Source organism: Phasianus colchicus, chromosome 3 (assembly GCF_987193195.1).
Source record: "Phasianus colchicus chromosome 3, bPhaCol1.hap1.1, whole genome shotgun sequence".
NCBI classification, from domain to species: domain Eukaryota; kingdom Metazoa; phylum Chordata; class Aves; order Galliformes; family Phasianidae; genus Phasianus; species Phasianus colchicus.
In genome coordinates, this window is record NC_143438.1 from 84,532,008 (window position 1) to 84,552,836 (window position 20,829).

Genomic DNA, 20,829 nt, shown 5'->3' on the forward strand with positions numbered 1-20,829 from the left:
GCAGTAGCTCCTGCCCAAACCTGTCTGACCAGCATTCAATGAGATTTATATTTACATGCTGGCATCATTCCTGCAGTGACCTCCAAACAAGAGCCAAAATACTGCATGTGGGAGGCCAAGCCTCCTTCCATGAGCACTAAGCATTGGGCACTTATCTCAGCAAAGTTCATACATTTTGCATTGGTAACAGTAGAGTTTCACTCCCTGGTGTGCTCAGAGCAAAACTGAAAGGAAGCCAACCGTCTCTGGGCCAGAGAGGACTGACGTGCCTGGCACAGCCCAGCCTCGAGAGAGAGATCTGTCTGCTCTAAGGGCTTTGCAGAGGACAACCCCAAGCAAGGTGGTCCCAAGGGAACACGCAGAGAGATCCAAATGCTGATCAAGGACAGCTCAGTCTGAGGAGGGCTGAGGTCCTGGGAGCTGTGCTTGTTCACATGAGCCGAAGATGTGACTGCTTGTTTCCCAGGTATGACATTCTGAGTGCTAAAACATGCATCAGCTCTTTGAGCACCAAAGAGCCACATAATATTTTTCTATTCAGAGCCACATAATTCTTTTTTCTGGTATGCTTTATTTTCAAAACATTACTCTGAGATGATGTAAACCAGTGTAAGTCAGAAGAAACTCCTTTTTCCAACAAGATTGTGAAAACAGTGAAAGCGAAGAATTAGAATTAGCTCTCCCAAACTCCCCCGCATGCATTTATCACACCTAAGTGCTAAGTCTGACAACTTGCTGGGGGCTATGCACACATGAGCACATAAATGTGTGTCCTGTGCACACAGAGAGACATATCTGTGTATGCACACAGAAATCTTTTATTGTGTGTGTATTTCTGTGTGACTGTATATACACACATATTTTTACAGAGAGAAAAAAAGAGATTGAGTACCTATAAGAAAATAACTTGGTTCTCCTAAGAGCTGAAATGCCCTCTGGGTGTGCTCGCCCCTCTTTACAAGTACAGAGGAAACCCAGAGAGACTGAAAAAATGCTATTTTTAGTAATAAATTTCCTAGCCTGTGCTACTAATACCACTGTAACTTATTACACTGAAAGTTATTTGGAATTTAATTAACTTGGCTTTTAATCCTGATTGTTTGCTTTGTTCTATCGTGAGCAACGAAAATGAACTGTGTACTTTCACCTTTATTACCAATCAGTGTCCAATCACTTTCAGTTTTGTATTTTCTAACACGTACATAGAGTTCCTGTGTACGAGTACAGACATTTCTCTGGAAGCCAACAATCCATTTTGTTAGTTGAAAGTAATGAATAAATAAAAATACAGGCAGCCTTTCTGCAGTTTAAAACAATATGCTTTATACCGTCTTTGGGAATGAAAAAATATTCCAGTTCAGTTTAAAACCTGTCATTCAAGATTTCCTGCCTTTAATCTCGGGGACAAAAGTTTAAGGTCCACACAGAGTACTTTGTGATGTTTCCACTAAAATGGTTCTCATGGCTGTGGATCAATGCAAATCCAAGTCAAATAAGTGAATCCACACCACCCTGACCTTCCTTTTCAATTGCAGCCAGTCCAGCTAGTTTTAGTGCCCTTTGAGAAACCCCAGGTACACCCCTGTAAAGGCAGGTCCATGTAATGCCTTCTAAGTGCCCTTTCTACTTCAACTATTGTTAACACTGTCTTCTCTTAATATAAAGCCTGCATCTGCGATGTTCAACAGGGAAGAACCTTTTCCCAATTCTGTCAACAGATGTTATTATTTAACAAAGGCAGACTGCAATTATAAAACATTACCTAAACCAATAGCAGTAAACCTGTTGATAAAGCTATTGCAGTAGTAATTATCCTTAAAACAATAGTAAAAGCCTAAGTGCACTTGGTGACTGACACATGAAGACAAGGGTTTTCAGTTGCCCTGTTGGCCTGATCCTTGGAGCTGGGTAGAATATTTCAGGGCTCCCTACAGCCACAGGAGTCCACTGCACGAGGCTGAAGGGAGCACTTCCCTCTCTGCTCTTTATTCGTGGCACTCAGCTTGTTCAGAAGCTGGTATGTATCTGAAAGTATATATTGATGAGTGTTTCAGTACTGTTGAGTTTTAGCCAGATAAATTGTGTTGAATTTTGTAACTGTTAATGCTCAACTGCGACAACCAATTTCTCCCAAATCTGGATGTTGAAATTGCTTCTTAATCTCAACACATAAGTGATTTTTGTGTGTAAATGGCAAAATGCTTCCCACATTATCCATGGTGATGCTTCCATGCATCCACTTTCCTGCTGTGGAGAACAAGCATGACATTTCCCCAAACCAAAACTTCATCTCTGCGTACAGTGCTGTCATTTATTTGATCCAAATTCTGCTTTCCAATTTGCAGATACTCCTTCTGTATCTGAAACTGAAAGGAAGAAAATCTCAACTTCACGATTGCATGGAGTTAGTTATGTCACTGCAGAACCCTTGACGTGTGGAGATGAAATAGTGAGTGCTGCTATAAAAAAATAACTGTATCTTCCAAGCACCCTTTCCTTTTAGAGATAGCTTCCATTTGGCCTTAACTAGAACGTGCCGCACATGTTTGCCTAGCTGTACATTTGTTTTCCATCAGAGATGGGGTATATTTTAGTGCTTGAGTGGAAATCCTACTCAGCAGTATTTGAGAAATGCTGTGTTTGCTATCTAACAGTTTGTGCTAGTTATCACAGAGTCTAAAAGGATATCAGGCTTCTGAAAATTTGTCTAATGCAAAACCAGCTGCTTGAGATCAATGTCCACATTGCAAACTTCGTTCATTTTGCTTTTAGATACCAGGGAAAGTGTCTGATTCTTTCTTAGTTTCTTTGTATGCACCTCAGTTGGATGTATTGTTTGCAACCAAAAGAATAAAGACCAAGGAATGCAATTTAAATTCTTGCAATTGAGTTTCATCATCCTTTCCTCGAATTTGAAATACATTTTTGTTAACATAACACTTTAAAATCTATAATATATATTTCAATCAATTTGTAGGTGGGCACAGAAACCTCACTGCAAAATCCCATGGTAGAGCTCCTAAGAGTGGCAAGGAAAGGACTGCAATTTCCCTCCGTGAGAAATATGGACAAAACCATCCACAAATTCAAAACACTTTTTTTTTTTTTTGAAAATATCAATAAACCTTTTATAATTCAAGAGCTCTATTTCCAGTACGAGCATTGCACGCCACGTTTTGTCATCAGAGTTCTTTTTTTTCAGGAGATGCATATTATAGTTCAGTTCCAGAATCATAGAATCATCAAGGCTAGAAAAGGCCACTAAGATCACCTAGTCCAACCTCAGCCCATCCCCACCATGCCCACTGAGCCATGCCCCTCATTGCCACATCTCCTGAACACCTCCAGGGATGGTGACCCCACCACCTTCCTGGGCAACCTGTGCCAGTGCCCAACCACAAGTTTTGTATAAATTCAAGAAATTCTCTCTAAAATTATGTTTTGTAATACATTTACCCCATTTTCAGATTTAAAAATAACACTCTGGGCTGCCACAGCTTCAGCCTGTAAGTAGTTTACAGGACATGCACAGAGCTGTTGGGATGCTGGGATGGTGCTTCCTCGCTCTGCTTCTGTACACTTTAAATGTTAACCTTGTTTTAACCTTCATGCTTCTGGAAAAGTACACAAGGGATTGGAACCTCCCACACCCTGCACAACCACATGATGTCAGCGCACTGAACTCCTGGCTTTTCTGGTTACCAAGCCGATGGAAGAGGAAAGAGTGCATGATGAGTGGGTAAACGAGCCCCCTGCTGAGATCTGGACAGCAGAGAAGAGAATCCTTTGCCCTGGGAAGAGTTAATCCCTCCTGGCAAGGCTTTGCTGGAAGCATGGCTTGCTGCGTCACTGTGACTTCCCTCACTGGCTGGAAAAGTTCACTGCTGCTGTTTGCTTAGGGCTGTGTCCAAAAGCACGGTCGCGCCCTGTCAGGGAGCTGCAAGTGTTGGTAGTGTTGGCTCTGGTACAGCCCTTAGGGACCAACAGGAGCACAATGGCCCGGCGTGGTGGAGCTGGAACAACAGGAAATGCTGAGACCAGCTCTTATCGTTTATTTGTTCATTTATAGATTTAGTTTAAAAGCTTTTTTTTTTTTTTTTTTTAACATAGAGACTTCCAGGGAAATAGTAACTTCTGTAGCATGTCAAGGGAAGCTCTTTCAAGCCCACTTTTCTCTCTGATGGGTGTATGAGTTTCCCATCAGATTGGTGCTTATTGAGCTCTGAAGTTTGCTTTTCTGTAACAAAGTGGAAAACAAATCTTCCTAAAATAAAGTGCTTCCAGGCTGGCTCACATTCTTAAATAAGGCCCAGATATTGCAAAGCCATGACTTTGATGCTGCTGTTGCACTTTTTGTGTGCATTTTAGTGCTTGCAGAGCCAAATCCTGTGTCTGCAATGGCACTGTTTTTCAAAGGCATGCCGTGGAGACAAAGGTTGAAATCCAAATCTCTTCACAGCAGTCTGCAAGTCTGCCTCTCCCTTCAGAAGTTGTAAATGTGTCTAAGCAAAAAGCAACAGTTCACCTATCTGTAAATAATGAGCTGTGGTGAAATAGCTTAAATAGCTTGTTTAAAACAGAAGGAAATTCTGGTTCTGGGCACCAGCCTGGAATACTTTGGGGCTGGATTAGTATGCAGGATATAAAGAAATGAAAAGGCGAACCGTGGCTTAAAATGTCATTGCACAAACATGCATGCATATTCTCTCAGGCCCTGCCTTGTGGTTCAGTATTGCAGCAAGCAATGATAATGATACAATTTCATAGCTCCGCTAATCCCAAGAGAAGCACAAAATGCTTGACAAACTGATGCTCTGTCAGCAACAGGCCGGGTCTTTCCTTCTCATCTGTAGAGGAGCGGAAGAGATTATGGTACAAATATAGCAAAATCTTCCTGGTAAGCTCAGAAGCAAGTGGAAACATAATGTATTCCATTCAATGAGAGCATTAAAATTTGTATTAATAAAGAAATTCAGACAACTTTACACTTAATTAGCAGACAAACTAGAATGGTTCCATATTGTTCTTGGGGAGGCAGAGTGCTGTAATAGGAAACAGAAATCATCTAGAAGACACAAAGGCCATTTGCATGCATAAATCTCAGATTCAGAAGAGAATCTGAAGGTCTCTGATCTCATTATTCTGGGGGAGAGAAAAACCCAGCCTTGGCAAACTTCATTTGTGAATCTTGTTGTCAAACTCTATTTTCCCTTGCCATTGCCTTTGCTTTTTGCCATTTGCTTAAGATTTTATGAATATACGTGATCCTAAACAACACCTTTTTAGAAGCAGTGCCTGAGTAAAGAGTCGTCATTTCTGAGCAATGGATTTTATTTATTTATTGGATTAATTCTGAGGGAAGTCTGCATTTTTCCTTGATTATAATTGTAAATATTATCAGACAAGGTGTATCATTTCCTTGCCTAGCACTAGGCTTATAAATGACTCTCTTGAAACCAAAACTACCAAATTCAGTTGGCTTCTTTAGCATTAGAAAATGAAAAATTTTCTGTGTGATGTAAGCTTGCATGTTACTAGGTCAAAAGCGTTCACAAGTTTAATACGTTGAGATGTCAACTGTTAAAAGACAAGAACAACATCATTTAATAGGCCATCAAAAGCTTGCAGAAAACTTCCAACTGATTACCATCTTTGGAACAAAGCAGTCTAAAAGGCCAAGAAAGCAGAACATCTTGTGCTTTGAAGGTCCTGACGCAGGAGACACAGCTGCTTTGCAATGTTATCATCTGTTTTTTTTTTCCCCTTGACACATTTCTGCAAGTATCATCAAGAGCTGTTTATAGTCTCAATGACAATTTCTTGTGAGAAAAGAATCTTAAATTTTTCTCCACAGTCACATCAACTATGATAAATTCTGGGAGTATGAAGGAGTTTATTTCCTACATATCTAATTCTACATAGGAAGGGGTGCCCAAGGAATTATATCTGTGCTGAGGAACCTGCAAGACTATGAGGCTGAGTGCCCAGTTTAGCACCGAGCTGGGGTGTTTGTGCTGCGTGGTCATTCCTCACCATCTCCCAGGAGCAGAGCTGAAATCCCAGGCAGAGCACACACACAACAGCACAACAGCACCTATTCCAACAGAGATGCTGAGCTTCATACCTTTAAAAAATCAGCTAAAAGTATTCATCATGGGAGAGCACCTCTGACAGTTGCAGTGTCATGGATTATTCAAGGTCATGCAGTTGGCAACAGGACAAATGCTTTGGGCATCTGGAGCATACAGAGGCTGCTCATCAATGTTATGGATTTATGTATCTCCTGCAGGTTTTGTTAACAATTGTATGCCTGGCTAAGTGGGTCAGACAAGAACGTATAGGAATTGCATTCACTGAACAAATTACAGTTTCCTAGACTTCAGAAACTTCTATTATTGAGAAAATACCCTGTGTTGATCTAACATGTTTCAGAAAGGTGCTAGGGAAAAGACTAGAAGCACTGTAGCAACACCAGCTTAATTCAGGAGAGGGATTGTGTGCTGACAATTCAAGTCCCAAATGGATAAAGGAAGGGGCCCTAGAAAACAGTGAAGGAGTATTCATGGTTTCCTTGTAAACCTGGTAAAAGTCCATAGAGTAAGGCATTCCTGATTATCTGTTTGATCTCTGAAGGGCCATTTTTCATTATGCTTTTATTCAGGCAACAATGCCATTGTTCCAACAGCATTGTTCCGTCAGAGCTACTGAGCTGCGGCTTAACCCTGAGAGCGAGTGGGACCAGCTGAGGTAACAGGAAAGCCTGTGGAGCTCTGCACTGCAGAAACCACGAGCTCAGGGGAGATGAGAGGACCGAAAAAGAGGGCTACAGGGGACCTAATAATGACTCCCCGAGGAAAACTGCTGGTAAGAGCAATTAGCTCTGAATCTAGAAAAAGACAAAACAGAAAGGAGAACAGAGGGTTTCTTTTAATTCCTCAGTGCCTGGGAGCCCTTTGGATAAGAGGTAAAGCAATACTTCTGCTTTCTAAGTAGATTCATAGAAAGATTCAAGTCAGGATGTTGAGGTCACTGATGGCCAGAGCTCCCCACAACCCCAGTTCATTCCATGCTGGATGTGGCTCTGGGCAGCCTGGTCTGGTGGTTGGTGACCCTGAACATGGCAGGGGGGTTGAAACTAGGTGATCATTATGGTCCTTTTCAACCCAGGCCGTTCTATGATTCTCTGATTTCTCATTATGGCACATTATGGGACAACTGAAGCATTACATGTATTACACTCATTATGGAGAGCTACAGTGTATAAGCATGACTGCAAGGGATATTTATTTTTTCACACAGGCTAGGAAGTGTTGTTCCACTTGTTGTGGTCAGGGTGGAGCTAACAACCTCATAAGAGACTTCAAAGAACCTCAGAGAAACTTAGCAAGAAGCTCAGGGTTCTCACAAACCCAGTCTTTTTGGGGGGAATGTCATGTCATACAGCTAGAAGTGGTTATGAGTCTGCCATTGGACTTCAAATAAGTCACCTAATTTCTCTGCTGTAGTTTACCAGTGATAAACTACACACAATGCATCCCCCATCATCTGTCAGTGCAAAGTCTTTTGATTTCAGTGGGCTTTAGATTTAGCTCATGGAGGACCAGGTGAGGTAATAGAATGATATGCTCTAAGGTAAAATGTGAATATTAATGAATATTTTCCTCTGTTAGCAGAGAGCTGGACTTCATTCTTTTTCATTTAAGCACAGCAACAGGGCATCTCAGCATCTCTAAATCAGGCTGTACAGAGATACAAAAACAGGAAATTCAGAATTGTGCCCTTTTTCTTTGCAACTCCTTTAGCTCAGTGAATGATATTTAGGCAAACGAAACACACTGCTATACAGTGATAAGTAAACTGACTGATGTTCCTGTTAGGAATTCTTGCCATAAGTTTCATGGCAGAGAAGGCAGAGCAGAATCCTCCAGAAAATCACTGGCTTTGGTGATTACAAAATCACGTTGCTCCCTTTTGAAACCCCATCTTGTGTTTTTATTAGGCAGCACTGTGTTATGATCTGTGTTATATTAAAATGTTTAATTTCAGATGTAAGCTATGCTTTGCATTGTGACAGACCACTGTAAAAAGTCAAGTAACTTATACTCTGATAGGCTACCAGAGCAGTCATGCATAAGTTCAAATCCCTTTTCAGCAAGACAATACTTAAACTCTTTGATGAATCCAGGCCTACGTATTCAGCAGCTTCTTCCCTTTCTCAGCATGGATTTAGTTATGTGAAGCCACAAATGCCCTTTGTATGTTTAGACTTTGGGAGCACATTCAGCTGGAGTCTAGCCTTGCACCTAAGATTAGACCTCTGCAGTAATTCAACTCTGCTTATTCTGGCTCTGAACAAAGACAAGCAGGGTTACGGAGTTATGTTACTCACTACAAGTTGAGGAATCAGCTTTCCCTGTGGCATCATCCTCCCACTCTCTTTCCCAGAGAAACTGCACAACGTAAGTAAGGCTTGTGCCTTTGCCATTATCATGCTCTAGTGGCTCAGTTCCAACACGCAGCCATGTACCACCTCATTATTTATATCCTGCTAGCATCTTATTCAGTTCCTCAGCTTCCATCACAAATACATTGGGATAACAGCTTTTTTTCCTGGATAAGAGGCTCATTATAACTGCAGCTTCTCTGCAGGGGTCAGCACCTCCTCCCTATGAATATGATAAGGTGCTCTGAGTGCCACCTCACCTGCAAATGGTATTTTTCCCTGCAGAGTGACTTCCCACAGGGTGCAAGCTGCTATTGGATTTCTGTGGTAATATTTTAATTTAATAACTTAATCTAAGATTTAATGGCTTTCTTTCCTGTGCTTCATAGTATAATTAATTAATGTGATAGGAACTCATTAGACTTGGGGATCTGAGATGCATCTGGGCATTAAGGAACTACGAACATGTAAACATATGTTAGGACCTATTGGAGGAGGGCAGATGCAAAACTATTCAAAGAACAGACAATTTATTATTACAGATGAACAGAAACTACTTTCTTAATAGTTGGCCAAGACTTTTAATTATATCTGTAGTTTGTAATAATGTTGATAATATCAACAAAAGTCTGGTTCTCTAATGTTCAAGGTGGCTGAACCCTAGGCTTCCAGAGCATGGACACCTTCAGGCAGTCCCATGAAGGCATGTGTGCTCACCCAGTACTTGTAGGCACTTTTGCCTCTTGAAAAATTAACTCAAGCAGATACTACAGAGACACAGGAACACTTTTGGGTCTCGTGAATATGCTCCCCACTGCGTACCCAGTGCTGAGAGTAGGAAGCATTACAAAGGAGAGTGGTGCCAGCTGGATTCTATGTGAGCCTTCTGTGTGAGTTGTACTTGAAGGCCTGTTCTCCACAGATATTATTTACATAAGCACAGCACATATTTTTCTGTCTTGATCTTTTCTTCTGAAGTCTGATCTTGCTCTGTCCAATATCTGTGGTGAGCCAGGTACACTTGTGTGCCTGTTTTGCTCAATTAAACCATTTCCAAGGATGTGACTTATCTATTTCATGGTCCAGAACATCCTCATTTCATTTCCTCTGCCCTCTGGTGACTGAATTGATTAATACTATGTAAACACCTTCAGACCTACTATACGGAAAGAGCAGAGTTTGCCCCAGAATGCTTCTTCAGAATAGGACAAGATGGAAGAAGCCCAGGAGCAATGAAAAACCAGATCCCAGACTTTTATATTACCTTGATCTAACTTGGTGGATGCCTCATTCTTGAAGACATTTCAGGTTGGGTAGGATGAGACTCTGAGCAACCTGATTGAGCTGTCGATGTCCCTGTTCATTGCAGAGGTGTTGGACTAGATGAAATTCAAGGGTCCCTTACAACTCAAACGATCGTATGGTTCTAAGAACTTGGTAAATTTCCATTGATAATCTTGACATAAGCAACAATTCAAGTTCCAACATGGGGACAGAACACAGTCCTTGGTAACATAATGACTCAGTGAGGCAAATGGCTCTTACTGAGTGTTTGACATGTATTTCTAGCAAGCTCTGTATGGCTCTAATGAGCCCTGCTGGCTTTTCATGTCCAAAGGGTGCTCTGAGTAATCTGTTTACATCTGGCTTCCTGATCAGGGCAGTCAAGCACCCTTTTGAGCTAGTACTGAGGAGAGGCCTATATAACTGTGAGGTCTAGCATATAGCTGGCAATGTGTGGCCAACAAACGCAACAGTGTGCACGAAAGGGGCGAAGGAACAGCATACAGATGCTCAGCAATGGTGGCGATGTGCTACAGGGCATGGTCACCTGTACTACCGGAGCAGCTGTCCGTGGAATATCTCACAGCACGGCACAATCCCCACATGCAGCACAAGCTGAGGGAGTACATGGGGTGCCTGCTGGACCAATGTTGGCTGGGGGGCTGCAGGTCTTCCATGGGCAGAGACCAGGGCTGCCAGACACAGTCAATTCCAGCTGGCTTCAATGGCCTCACCAGAATGCACAGCTGAGCCCAGCACCAAGCTGGTGGATCTTTGGGAAAAGCAGATTTCAGCAATGGCAAGAAGGTTCCCTACAGTAGGTTACACAGGGAAGGATCCAGGCAGATTTTGAATATCTCCAGAGAAGGAGATTCTACCACTGTTCTGGGCAGCCTGTTCCAGTGCTCTATAACCCTCATAGTAAAGAATTTTCTATTCATGTTTTTATGGAACTTACTATGTTCCAGTTTATGCCCAGTGCCCCTTGTTCTGTTGCTGGGCACCACTAAAAAGAGCCTGGCCCTAATCACTTGACTCCCACCCACTAGATATTTACAAGCATTGATAAGATTCCATCTCAGCCCTCTCTTTTCCAGGCTGAACAGCCCCCAGGTTAGTCAGCTTTCCTCATACAGGAGATGCTCCAGGACCCTGACCATCTTTGTGACCCTCCACTGGACTCAAGATGTTCCCTGTCTTTCTTGAACTGAGGAGCCCAGAAATGAACATAGTATTCCAGATGTGGTCTTAACAGGGCAAAGTAGAGGGAGAGAAGAACCTCCCTCAACTTGCTGGCCACAGTCTTTGTAATGCACCCCAGGATAAGTATTGCTGGAAGGGCAATGCAGCAGTGCACAAAAAATCAGAGGTTTATGGAATACCTCAAGAGTTTCCTGTCTGATTGGGTAGCCAGCGAGGGAGAGATGTTCTCTAGAGCATACCTGCAAACAAGGATGAACTGGTAGAGGATGCGAAGGTCAGGGCAGCCTTGGCTGGAGGGACATGAGATGAAACAAGGCAAGTAGCAGGATTTCAGCTCTGGGCTTATCTTCTGGGCTTCAGAAGAGCAGAACTGTTGCCTGTTCAGGGCCCTGTTTGGAAGGATCCCATGGACGCAGTCCTGGAGAGAAGGGGTTTTGGGAGAGCTGGCTGATATTCAAAGATCACTTCCTTCAAGCTCCATAATGGTACATTCCTCCATGCAAGAAGCAAAGGTGGCAGGAGGCTTGCATGGATGATCAAGCAGTTCTTGACAGAAGTAAAACATGTAAAAAGAAGCCTATAAGAGGCAGAAATTTGCCCACAGAGATCATAGTTTTCCATTCATGGAATCTGACATCAGATTCCATTCATGGAATCTGTCAGCATCTTGTTCTAACTGCTCATGCTTGGAGAAGGACAACCTCCAGAGGTCCCTCATGCTATTACAGATTTTCTCTTTTTCTACAAACCTGTTGCTCCCCCTCAACGCTGCCTATCAGTGCTTAAACACCTTGATTTCAGCTAACAAAATCTGCCTCCTGCCACAATGCCAAGCTTTGGGGAAGAAAGTACATAATAGCCACTCTTGCAAATTAAAATGAGACCACCTTCCTGTATAATGGAAATCTGATGAGGCAATAGTGGTGGGTGGTCCTCCTTTATACAGTATCATAGAGATGTGAGCATAGTTTCAGGATGGAGAAAGATTGCACTTTCATTTCCTGTTATGCCTGAGTAGGATTTAAATTCCCATCCATCACTTCCACATTTTTGTGAGGTGAGGATTTTCATGAGTGCTCTTGCTGGAAGTTATCTGGAGCACAGCAAAGAGATAACTAATGAAGAAACCTCAGTACAGAAATCCCACTGCTCAGAGCAGCCAGCCCTGAGAGCAAAAAAAATCATCACAGTTCGTGTCCACCTAAATGCATGTTACATCAGCCCATTTTTGGCTCAGGTGTGAAGTTCTGAAATAAAAGAACAGTGCAGATGACATTTTTAAGAAATTCCTGCTCAGCATCTGAGGTCACGTACATTCTGGGAGCAGCCACAGTGGTATGAGGCTTCTCCATACCGTATCCCTCCATCACTGTGAAAGAAGACGTCAGCTGTGTTGCTTCATGTAATTGGAGAAACTTCTGGGTGAGAAAAAGGCCCAAAGCTTCAAGATTCTGCAAAAAAGGTAAAAATTAATAAATCAAGCTTCAGATTTAGTAGTCTCCAATGCTAGGTGGCAGCTGAGCAGGAATTTCAGGATATTGATTCAGACACCTGAGTGACATTTTTGCTTCTTCATGTTGTTTTTCAGATCTAATATCAGACACCTGAAAATTCAGGCATTTGCAGTCACATAGAGCACAGCTGGGTGCCTCACACATCTCGTTCAAAACCACCTAAGTCTGCACTAGAGCTAGAAATTGAATATTATGGTGAAATCCCACCTGTGGCCCTGATCCTTAGAAGCTGCTGTCTTGGTTACAGGGATTTGTCTCACTCTGTCACACCTGTGAGAAGGCCATCAAGGACAGCTGCAGCCTCCAGAAGACCTAACTCTCCATTAATACACTCAGCCAAGGACCATCTTGTTACAGCTGAATTTTCTCGGGAAGGTTTCACTCAAAGTATTCTTGCTTGAGCTGACTTGATGCTTTTGCATGAGATTCAAACAGCTTCTAGTCTGGACCTCAGGGAAGTGAGGTTCAGCCACTGTATCACTGTCTTTGTAGTCATGGATGTGTACATGGTGAATAGCTTTGACAAACTACATGCCATTGTACATGGTGTGACTACTTACTAGGCAGCACATCACTCCCATCCCATGCCTGGGACCAAATAGTTGTACAGATTTTCCCAAAACTCCCTATGAGTTCTGACGTTCACTCCTTTCTCCTTCTCACAAACACTACATCTGTTCCTTTAGCAGTGGCTGGCACACAAGACAGTCCTGGGTGCCAACTAATACTATATGATCTTTTTCTGAATTCATTTTCCACTTTTTAAATTAAATTATGTGCCAGATCCTCAGATTTAATACAGCCATTGCCTATTAATCAGTTGACAGTCTGGCCTTGTGTAGAAGTTTTTTTTTTTTTGTTTTGTTTTGTTTTTTTTTTTCTTTTGAGCATGAACACAACCGAGGAGTTACATTTTGATCTGACATCTGAAGCCAGTGAAAACATTGATTGTTTTGCACCTGATGCATCCGTCATGAAGGAAATCACTACAGTTTTCCAAACAACCTAGGGAAAAAAACATTCTGTTCAGGAAAAAAAAAAAAAAAGAAAGAAAGAAAGGAAAGAAAGATTATGAAAGATACTATAAATCTTTTATTTCTTTTTAGTTACTATGCAATGCCCTTCATTTTGAAGGAAATGGTACAATCAATGATCTGTACTTCTTTCTCAGGAAAAGAAGAGATATTTGCACTAACAATTAACATTCATTGACAAAAGACAGCTTACAGAAAATGCTCATGGAGTTAAAATCATATTTTGTGATTACACTGGCTATTGCAGATGATTCCGTGAAGTATTACAATATCAGGAATTTCAGGTGTGCATTGAAAGAAAGCTTCTAATTCAACAATAATGCAAAAAGAACCACCTAAACCACTGATGTTTGAAGAAGCTACTCTGATTTCTTCTTAGCCACAGTTAAAAAGAAGAGTCTGATCCAGGGAATCTAAGTCCATGATATAATAAACCTTGCCTTATCACCGCACATTACTTTATAGAGTAGCCAAGTCAACACATAAATAACAGTAGCTTTCTCACAAATAGAAACTGCTGCTGGAAACAACACATTTCCTACTTTTAGTTACTCATATCTGATCAGTTGTGTAAGATTCGCTTTCAAAAGAAATATTTGTTCCTAAATGGCTGTTGGAATTACAGTTATGTGGTTAATTATCAGGAAAGCACAGGTGGCAAACAACTCAACAAGCCTCACCACCCCTTGGTGAGGCCCAAAGGGAGAAAGAAAGAAAAAGAAAACCGCTGTTACAGGCAAAATCTGAAATATATTCCACACAGAACACCTTTTTGGTACATGGAGTGAAATATTGAATTTAAAAGAACAAAATAGTAGAAGCATGCCTAGAGCTGCATTTATACAAAACAATTAAAGTTTGCTTCCATAGTCCTTCGGTCTGAAGGATATACTTTTCTGAGCAAAAGCTAGTTTTTGAAGTAGCTTCTGTTGGTTTTTTTTTTTCCACCCTCCCCATCTACCCTACAACTGTCTACTGTGTTGTCCAGCTGAGCTACAGAGAGCTGTAATCAATACTTCATACTCACACAGAATCAGGGAAACTTGAAATAGTCTTGTTTATATCTTTGTTCACTATCATGGAAGGTAAGTGTTTTAAAAACACAATTCAGACTACTCAATCAAGGAATAATTGTAGGCTTCATTATAAAGCCATTTCTGTGGCATTATTTGCATCAAACCTACCAATACTCTGGGGAAGTAAGACTGCTCATCTTCATTTCCTAACTGGGACTACTTTTGCATGTCTGGGGCTTTGTCTTGCCAGCCTTTCCACGTGCAGAATGACATCTACAGCAGTCTTCCCATCGGTAACAGTGCGTACATCTAAATGAGTAAATTCATACAAGGGAAGTTCAAGCACGACAAGACGAGGACACCAGGAAGCAGTGTGCATCACGACTGTCAGCTTAGCATGTAACTGCTGTGTAATGTGTTTGCCTCGCCACTCGCTGAGTCAGTGCTGCTCATGGATTTTCAGGGGGAAACCGAGGCCAAGCTTTGGGCTGGATGCCATCTGCTTTGCTTGGACAAGGGCACTTTGAGGAAGAGCTTCCACAGTGCTTCTTGTGCCCTCCCCATGAACAGGCAATGTCAGATCCTCCGCACTCCCACCGAAGACCTCAAATCAAAATTCCAGCCTTATTCAGATAGAAATGCAGACACTTAACTTCAAGCACATTATGAGTTTTGAGGATTTTTCCAAGCGGCTCAACTCAGCATAGGCCTTGGGCTGAACCAGAAGCTCTGCAGAAGGATCACACCTTCACTTCTCTACCTTAAAGAATGAGCTCAGAGAACAGCACTTCCATTTACTCTCCCCCACCCCCTCTTCTTTTTTGAGCAACAGAAAAATCTTGAACTACACACTCACAAAAAAAGGCCTGTTTTCACCAAGAGATTATTTGATTAAAAAAAAATAAACAACAAACTGTAGAAATCCCAGTGTAGTCTGCAGAAAGTAAATGATTACAGTAAAACAAAAATGAGAAGCTAAGCAACTGTGATGTGCTCCTATGGCAATTCTAGTCCACACGTTATGAGCCATGGCTTTAAAAACCAGCCTGCTTAGAAACGTTTGCAGTGGTGTTCATAGCACCTATTGAATAACACTGCCTAATCAACAGGTAGGGAAAAAAAAAAAAAAGACCCACCTGTTAAAGATTCAACAGTCATTAGCTGTTGGGGTAAGAAATCCCTGTCAGGACATAGAAAAAACAACAAAACCACTCATAAAAAAAAAAAAACAGGAACAATGAAAACCCTCTTTTGCAAATAATGGAGTTGCAGGAGACAGAATAAATCCCGTAACTTGCAGAACAATGTATTCCAAGTATCTACATTTTTAAGGACTGAACACCTGAACTGCAGGTGCCAGAGAGGCAGACAGGTTTTGTAACACAGCTGAATGCATGCCAGGCTGCTTTGCTGTGAGCAAAGCCCTGTGCTCAGCTCTCCATCCTAGAGAGCCGTGCAAGCTCTGGGATTCTTTGTTAAGGCCCTTATGCCTGCATAGGAATTGATCCCAGGAGGCACGACCAGTACAGGGAAGCACCAAGATCAGCACAAGACGTGATTTTGGTTGGTCAGAGAAGCTTTGCTCTTTGTTCTCAAACAGATTTGGTCCTTTTTTTTTTTTTCCCCTTTGCTTAATTTAAAAAAAAAAAAAAAAAAAGGAAAGAGAAAAAAACCCCATAGAAAACAAAGCCAGACCACGCAGGATATCTCAGAAGGAGAGAAATGGCTGTGTGTCATAGTTCTGATGTTTCAGACACAAGGGAAAAATATTTTCACAACTAGTTTACTGTTTAGTACCCTGTAGATACATAATATTTGACATTTATAGCAGTTTCTATACTTTATGACCTAGAATATATTTTAGATCATTAATGAAAAATAAACCCATTCAGAGGACTGGAAAATAATGTGCATAACAACTTACTTTCAAATGCAAGGTTTCGATGGATTTTTTTTTTTAACTTTCAAAAATATCTGTAAGAAAATATTATTTTACATACATATATTACACAGAGAAATAAACTTTGTTATGTACAAGGGTCAGTATGAAAGAAACAACAGGCAGACATTTACTTGTGGTCTAGATAACCTCAGTTGTTGTATACAAGTCAGTACAGCACAGAGTCTCCATTCTCTTCTGGACTTTTTCCGTGATCATTTCAGCTTTCAGCATTTAGTTGTTGTATGAAAGCTGCATGCATCCGTCCATACACAAACCCTACTGCAGTCAGATAGGGGTTGTTACCACACTTTTTAAAGCAAGATTGCACAATTGCTTGACAGCCACACCAACACAAGTGTGACTACTGCACACTGAAGAAAACAGTCAGTGCAGGCACCTGAGCTATAGCGTTCTAACAGAGCTGGGTGTTAAACCATCTTTCAGATTTGAGCATTTTGCAGTCCAAAATGAGAACACAGAGTCATTAAGGAAACACTGTATGGTGTATTTGCATAACCTTAAAGCCACATTTCCTCTGGAAGCAAGGCTGAAGGAATTTATCACTGCTTTGTTCCCCCCCAGGTTGTGTATCTTAGGAAGAAAACAACTCAGATTTATTTAAACCATATTGTCAAAGTTGCTTTATGTAGTTTTAACTGATCAAAAATAGGTATCAACTTCTTAATCAACAACCTTTGCTCCCAAGGGGCAGAAAGGACATGGAGTACTTTGCTATTTGTGGTATAACCATAAACAACCGCAGGGAAGACGGCAGTAACAATGCTTTCAAGTTTACAGCACAACGTTAACTGCTGTTATTTAAATGAGCTCAAGCTTATCTTCAGGTTCACCTCTTCACTATTGTGCTTTTAAAGGGAAGGAATTTTGTATTATGAAGTGGCGTCCAAATCTGTTTGCTCACACACTTAAGATCTCAGGACAATGATCTGATGGTGCCCACGTGGGAGAACAGTTCAACAGCTGAAAGCAGAATTCAGGGAACATTCAAGGGAGGCAGTGCTGCACCCCCCAACCCACTGAATGGGGGACCTACACAACAACTCCCAAGGCATATCCTCTCTTCTAGTGCTATAGCTCAGCTGCACATCATAAAAATTAGTAGAAAATAAGGAAACATGAAGTCTCTAAAGAAAAAATTGCTCTGTGATAAAGGAGGGAATAAAACAAACACCCCAGCCCCCCTGCCTTCCATCCTGCACTGCTTCCCATCGCAGGGAGGGAGTGCTGCTGAGCAGGACCTGTGCCACACTCCCAGCCACGAGACCACCTTCTTGAGGGGCAGCTTACTGGAGATGTGCTGGTACACACAGACAGCCTGCTTCTATGCTCACCACAGATGTCATCGGGATCTCTGCTGTTTGCTTTAGGGGAAGCCTGTAACAAGCTCCAGTAGAGCTCAATACGTGCCTGTAAGAGCCCAAGCACCCACCAACGCGCAGACTCTGCAATCAGGGTTGTGAGCTTCCTCCTTCCTGGGACAGCTGCTCTCTCCCCAACAGAACCACGTGCTGCTAGCAAAGGCAGAGCTCTCGCAGCCCACCTGCACATTTCTATTAAGAAAGCACCAGGCACACAAAAAGCATTTCACTGAAGTCAGCACTGATTTCTCCCTTGCACCTCCTGGGGAGCTGGCTATCCACCCATGAAGCCTAGCACCACACAAGCAAGCAAGCAGCCTGTTGCAAGACCAACCGAGCCACAACTGAAGAGAAACGGAAAAAGAAGGGACAGCAATATATCACACCTCCCAGCTACCAACTGATCATACGCTCAGATAAACATGGCCATGTCCTAAAGTTGTTGGCTCCTTAATAGTATTAAGTACTTTTAACTTCTGCTGATAAGTAGATGTCAAAGGCATTTAGCATCCCATAGGGTCAGGCCTACTGGCAGATGGTGGAGGGAAGGGCTGGCACAGAGGAAGGGAAAGAAGTGGGAGCGGAGAAGGATAGAGTTGCCCTGAGTTTTATCCTCTACAATAAGTCAGTGTTTTTTTGTTTTGTTTTTATCATCGAGCACTGAAGGAGTTAAGCACTACAGCACAGACACTTAATCAGCTTTCCCCCTTCCTTTCACATGTGATCGGAATGAAGCTGCACTGAAACGGCCCAAAGGGTTTATAACAGCTCAATTTCGCAGCCTTCCATTTTAATCCCCATCACCCAGCCCGAGCAGCATGGCAGTGCTGAGCACTACTCCACAGCAGTCCGGGCACCTGGATGGTGGGGATGCTCTTCCTCATCCTCCTTGTCCTCTTCCTCTGCAGCCTGCAGGTGGCTGGAGAGCTCCTGGATCACGGCAGCCCTACCGATCTGGTCATTTCTCCTCTTCTCCATGATCAGATCCTCCAGGCTCTGAAACTCCAGCGTGTGGCTGCGCTTGTCGCCCAGCCGGATCTGCAGGCGGTAGGGCTGCTTGCCGATGCGCAGCTCCCCGCCGATTTTAAACTCCCGCTTGCCGTAGCGGCACCAGGCAGCGAAACACTCCGAGTTTCTCCAGCTCAGGTCCCGGTCCTTACAGCCCACCTGCTCCAGGGCATTGCGTACCACCACGGCCGGGCTGAGGGGTTTGTAGCGGTACAGCTGGTTGGCAATGCGGCCCCTCCTGCCCTGGCTGGCATCAGTGAGGAAGCTGTTCACCACCTCCAGCCTGTGCAGGTGCACAACCTGAAAATCCCCCACGTATACCACCCAGTGTGGGTACTGGGCCTGGCACACAAACTCCACCAGGTCGCCCGGTTTGCAGCGGTTCAGCAGGTTCTCCGGGGTGTAGGTGCTCAGGTGTCCCCTGCCTCCTTCCTCGCCCTCCTCCGGCAGCACGTCCTCCTCAGAAAAGCTCTTCTGGTAGATGCACTCATCCCGGTAATACACAGAGCATTCCACCTCGTGCAGCTGCGGATCATAGGGCTGCAGGGCAGGGTGCTCACCCCCGAGGTCGTGCCCCGAGTCCTGCTGCTGCTCCAGCTCATCGTCATCATTGGAAAAGATGTAGGAGACCCCGATCCTGGGCCCTTCATCTCTGTCCATGCCCGTTGGGTCAGCCGTGGGAACTTCCTTGTAGTTCAGATGGGTCAGCTTTTCCACCTGGTTCCCCATGCCTGCTGTAACGACAGACACACAGCAGGGCCATCAAGAGGCCAGAGAGACAGCAGAGGGGAGACTTTAGAGCACGGTATTCAACCCCCCACTTCACGCTGCGACACGTGAAACAGCAGCCCCGGGAGTACCCGAGGAGGGATGAAGGTGATGGCCCCGGACCACCGCCAGCGCCCAGGGGCAGGCGAGGCAGCACGGCCACCTGTTAGCCGGCAGCGAGGAAGAGGAAAAAGGCGCCTTAGGAGCACCGAGCCACCTGTTAGGGACCGAGGGCGCAGCTAAAAGGGGGACTGGAGGTCCGAGCTGGAGACGGCGGAGTTCCACCCCCCGCGGAGGTGAACCTCCCCGGTCCCACTCGCCCCTCCGCCGACACCGGGCGGCCGCAAACTTACCGCGGAGAACGGCAGCGCGGCGCCGAGCGGCTTTAGGGCTCCCGGGCGGAGGCGGCGCGGCTCCCGGGGGCGGGTGCGATCATGGCCCCCCCGGCCCCGCTCCGCGCTCCCCGCAGCAGCAGCAGCCGCGCTGCCGGCACTCGGGGCTGTGCAGGAGGCGCGGGGAGGCACGGCCGAGAGGAGAGAGGCTGGATCCGGCTGCGGACGCCCCGGCGAGAGCTCAGCCCCCAGCATTTAAAGAGGCAGCGCTTTTTTTTTTTTCTCTCTCTCTTTTTTTTTTCCTCCCTTCCGTCTTTCCCCCCCTCCTTCCCCTTTTCCTCCTCCCCGCACCTTTTTCTTTTTCCTCGCCCTACATGTCAAGCGCTCTGCTCCGATCCGCAGATCCGCGGGCGGAGGTCGGACGGGCTCTTTGCGCTTACGGCTGCGTGTGCAACGCGCTCACGCACCAACTCACACGCGTGCTCGCACGCGGCCCCTTTAAGGGAGCGCTGCCATGAAGCAGCCCAGCGCGCCGTTTCGGCGAGGGGTTGGGATAACCGGGAGCCGGAGTTTGCTCGGGACGGCGCCGGGAGGCGACGGGAAGTCTTGTGCGGGGCCGTGGGGTGATCCCGCTGCACCCCTATGGGGATCCCCGCCCGCAGCCCCGCCGGGAGTTGCCGGCAATAGCGGGGAAGTTGTAACGCAGCGAAATCAAAGAGCCCGGCTCTCCTGGGCTGACTCGGTGCCTTGCATTCCTCCATGAGTGGAGCGTGTAATTAGTTTTATTAATAAATCTCTTTTCTTTCCGACTCCAAGAGATCGCTCTCTTTTTCAATATAGAAGATGATGATTCTTTCCCACTGGAACGGCATTATCGGGACTAGTGGGAGTATTTCTCTTTCTGCA

The 20,829-nt window shown here is 44.2% G+C and overlaps 1 protein-coding gene and 1 long non-coding RNA gene across 5 annotated transcripts; one reads left to right on the plus strand and one right to left on the minus strand.

The window, feature by feature from the left end:
• The first annotated feature begins 217 nt into the window (after nt 1-217).
• Nucleotides 218-14,102, plus strand: LOC149918719 (uncharacterized). Its single transcript, XR_016465326.1, has 4 exons — nt 218-466; nt 2,346-2,449; nt 6,686-6,864; nt 12,519-14,102. It is a non-coding gene; the product is annotated as an uncharacterized LOC149918719 (long non-coding RNA).
• A 2,064-nt stretch (nt 14,103-16,166) lies between these two features.
• On the minus strand, nt 16,167-20,388 carry LRATD2 (LRAT domain containing 2). Of its 4 annotated transcripts, none has more exons than XM_090137981.1 (2): nt 20,275-20,388; nt 16,167-19,557 (listed from the first exon to the last, which is right to left on the minus strand). In XM_090137981.1, exon 2 carries the CDS (start codon nt 19,550-19,552, stop codon nt 18,650-18,652), a length of 903 nt encoding a protein of 300 aa, XP_089994107.1. In that variant the 5' UTR covers nt 19,553-19,557; nt 20,275-20,388; the 3' UTR covers nt 16,167-18,649. The 4 variants fall into 4 exon arrangements, with proteins under 4 accessions (XP_089994107.1, XP_089994106.1, XP_031447081.2 ...); XM_090137980.1 differs by having other exon boundaries at nt 16,167-19,554; nt 20,275-20,379; XM_031591221.2 differs by lacking the exon at nt 20,275-20,388 and adding an exon at nt 19,945-20,175.
• Nucleotides 20,389-20,829: the final 441 nt, after the last annotated feature.